General features: G+C 46.4%; 1 protein-coding gene across 1 annotated transcript in view; it reads left to right on the top strand.

The window, feature by feature from the left end:
* Positions 1-1,850, top strand: part of gbx2 (gastrulation brain homeobox 2) — an 11,955-nt gene that overhangs the window by 1,863 nt on the left and 8,242 nt on the right. Inside the window, 2 exon segments of the mRNA XM_020592118.1 lie at positions 1-308; positions 1,686-1,848. The exon segment at positions 1-308 is cut by the window's left edge and continues 147 nt beyond it. Coding sequence (XP_020447774.1) covers positions 1-308; positions 1,686-1,848 — 471 coding nt within the window.

Below are 1,850 nucleotides of genomic sequence, written 5' to 3' on the forward strand. Positions count from 1 at the left end.
CCCGGCGGGGCCCCCCCCGCGGATCCCCAGCCTGCAGAGCGGCTTCTGCTCCAGCTTGGCGCAGGGCCTGACGCAGGGCATGGCGCTCACCTCCACGCTCATGGCGTCGCTGCCCGGTGGATTCTCCCCGTCCCAACAGCACCAGGAGGCGGCTAGGAAGTTCGGCTCGCAGGCGCTGCACGCGGTCTTCGACAAGACCCAGGAGCTGCGTCTGGACACGGAGGACGGAAAGAGTTTCCTGCAGGGGAAGGAGTCCGCAGCGCTGCAGGCTTTCCACGACACGGACACGCCGGTGCAGACATCCACAGGTAGGAGAGCTCCTCAACTTGTTCAAAGTCCGGTGCGTTTAGACGGAATCGATCGGGGAAACAAACCCTAAAATGTCCCCATTGGACACTTCGAAAATAAACTTGCACATGCGAAAAACTGGAGGCAGTAACAGCGAGTGTTTTTACACTCTCATTATTTCACATTTTCTCCTTAGTGTAAAAGATCTTTGTTTCAAAGTCATTTATCATGTTTGGAAATATTAAAACGACTCGAAACATTTCTAATTCACAGAAAAACAAACTGAGGCTTACTTTACAATTTATACATTTTTTCCTAAATCTAAAACGCATGTGGAAATTTGATCTGAAAACCCCCAAACAAACAAATTACGGAAAGAATTTAGTAAATTTGATGCAGAAAGAGGTTTCATTGAATGCCTTCTACTCTGTCAGTTCGTTTTAGTAATCTGAAAATCAACACTTCTTTGGCAAACTGCTTCAGATGTTAAGATGAATACAACTCTTCTTCCTGAGTTCGACTGACTTTGACAACTTGTTGGCGTTCATGAATTTAGTCTCTTATATTTTATTTATTTACTGAAGAAACTCTTCATTTGTCAAACAGCCGACAGTCTGGTGACCCGCGAGCTTTAAGTCGGTGCCCAAATTACGCGTCCCCTTTTTTCGACGCCCTTTGATGGTTTTATTGGTTCGTGACAAACGGACTTCTGTTTCCTCTTCAGCCTATTATTTGTGATGAAACCTGACATCTTCCATTCGGAAGCAGCTCCGTTTCACACGCGTACAAACACAAACTGGAGAAGGCCGCGCTGAGACGCTCTCGTGCGTAATCACGCGTGAAAAATAAAATCCCTGCAGAGCGCGTTCTCCGCGGTGATCTGCTCTGATCCAAACACTGATCCGATGATGGATATTGACAGGGGACGGGACAGGACCCCACACACAGCCCACCACCCCCACACCTTTAGTTCACCCTCACACGTCACAGTCAGCCCTGGTTTCAATTGACAGACCGTTTTCTCTGGTAACAGTCCAGCATTTTTATTCAGAACAAATTTAAAATCTTCAAAAAAAAAAAGAGTCGCACTTAATTTAATTATATCAACTATAATAATTAAATACATTGAGATCTTGACTGTTTCTTTCTTGTAGTCTAGGTTTGACAGGCCTGCGTTTTCCCTCCATTTTCACTCATTTCTTCAAAATTTATAAATGAAAACTTGGAAAATTTAGATATTGCCACTGTTTTTAAGATATTTTAATGAAACACGCATCGAACTGTTGGGGCCTGGGAGAAGAAGAGTTTTTCTCCACTCGACTTTTGGAAGGTTTTTATTAGAATGGCGAATGCTGCTCTTGTGTTTCCTGTTAACGTGTCTCTCCGGTTCCTCCCAGCCAGAGCACACGGTAGAGATGACTCCAGGGAAGACGAGTGCGCCAGAAAAGACGAGAGTTTCTCCATGGACAGCGACCTGGACTACAGCTCTGATGACAACCTCACCTCCATGTGCCACAAAGAGGACGGGGACGGCAGCGGAGGGGCCTTGGATGACGGTCCGC

The sequence above is a fragment of the Monopterus albus genome, unplaced genomic scaffold, assembly GCF_001952655.1.
Source record: "Monopterus albus unplaced genomic scaffold, M_albus_1.0 scaffold16.1, whole genome shotgun sequence".
In the NCBI taxonomy this organism is placed as follows: Eukaryota; Metazoa; Chordata; class Actinopteri; order Synbranchiformes; family Synbranchidae; genus Monopterus; species Monopterus albus.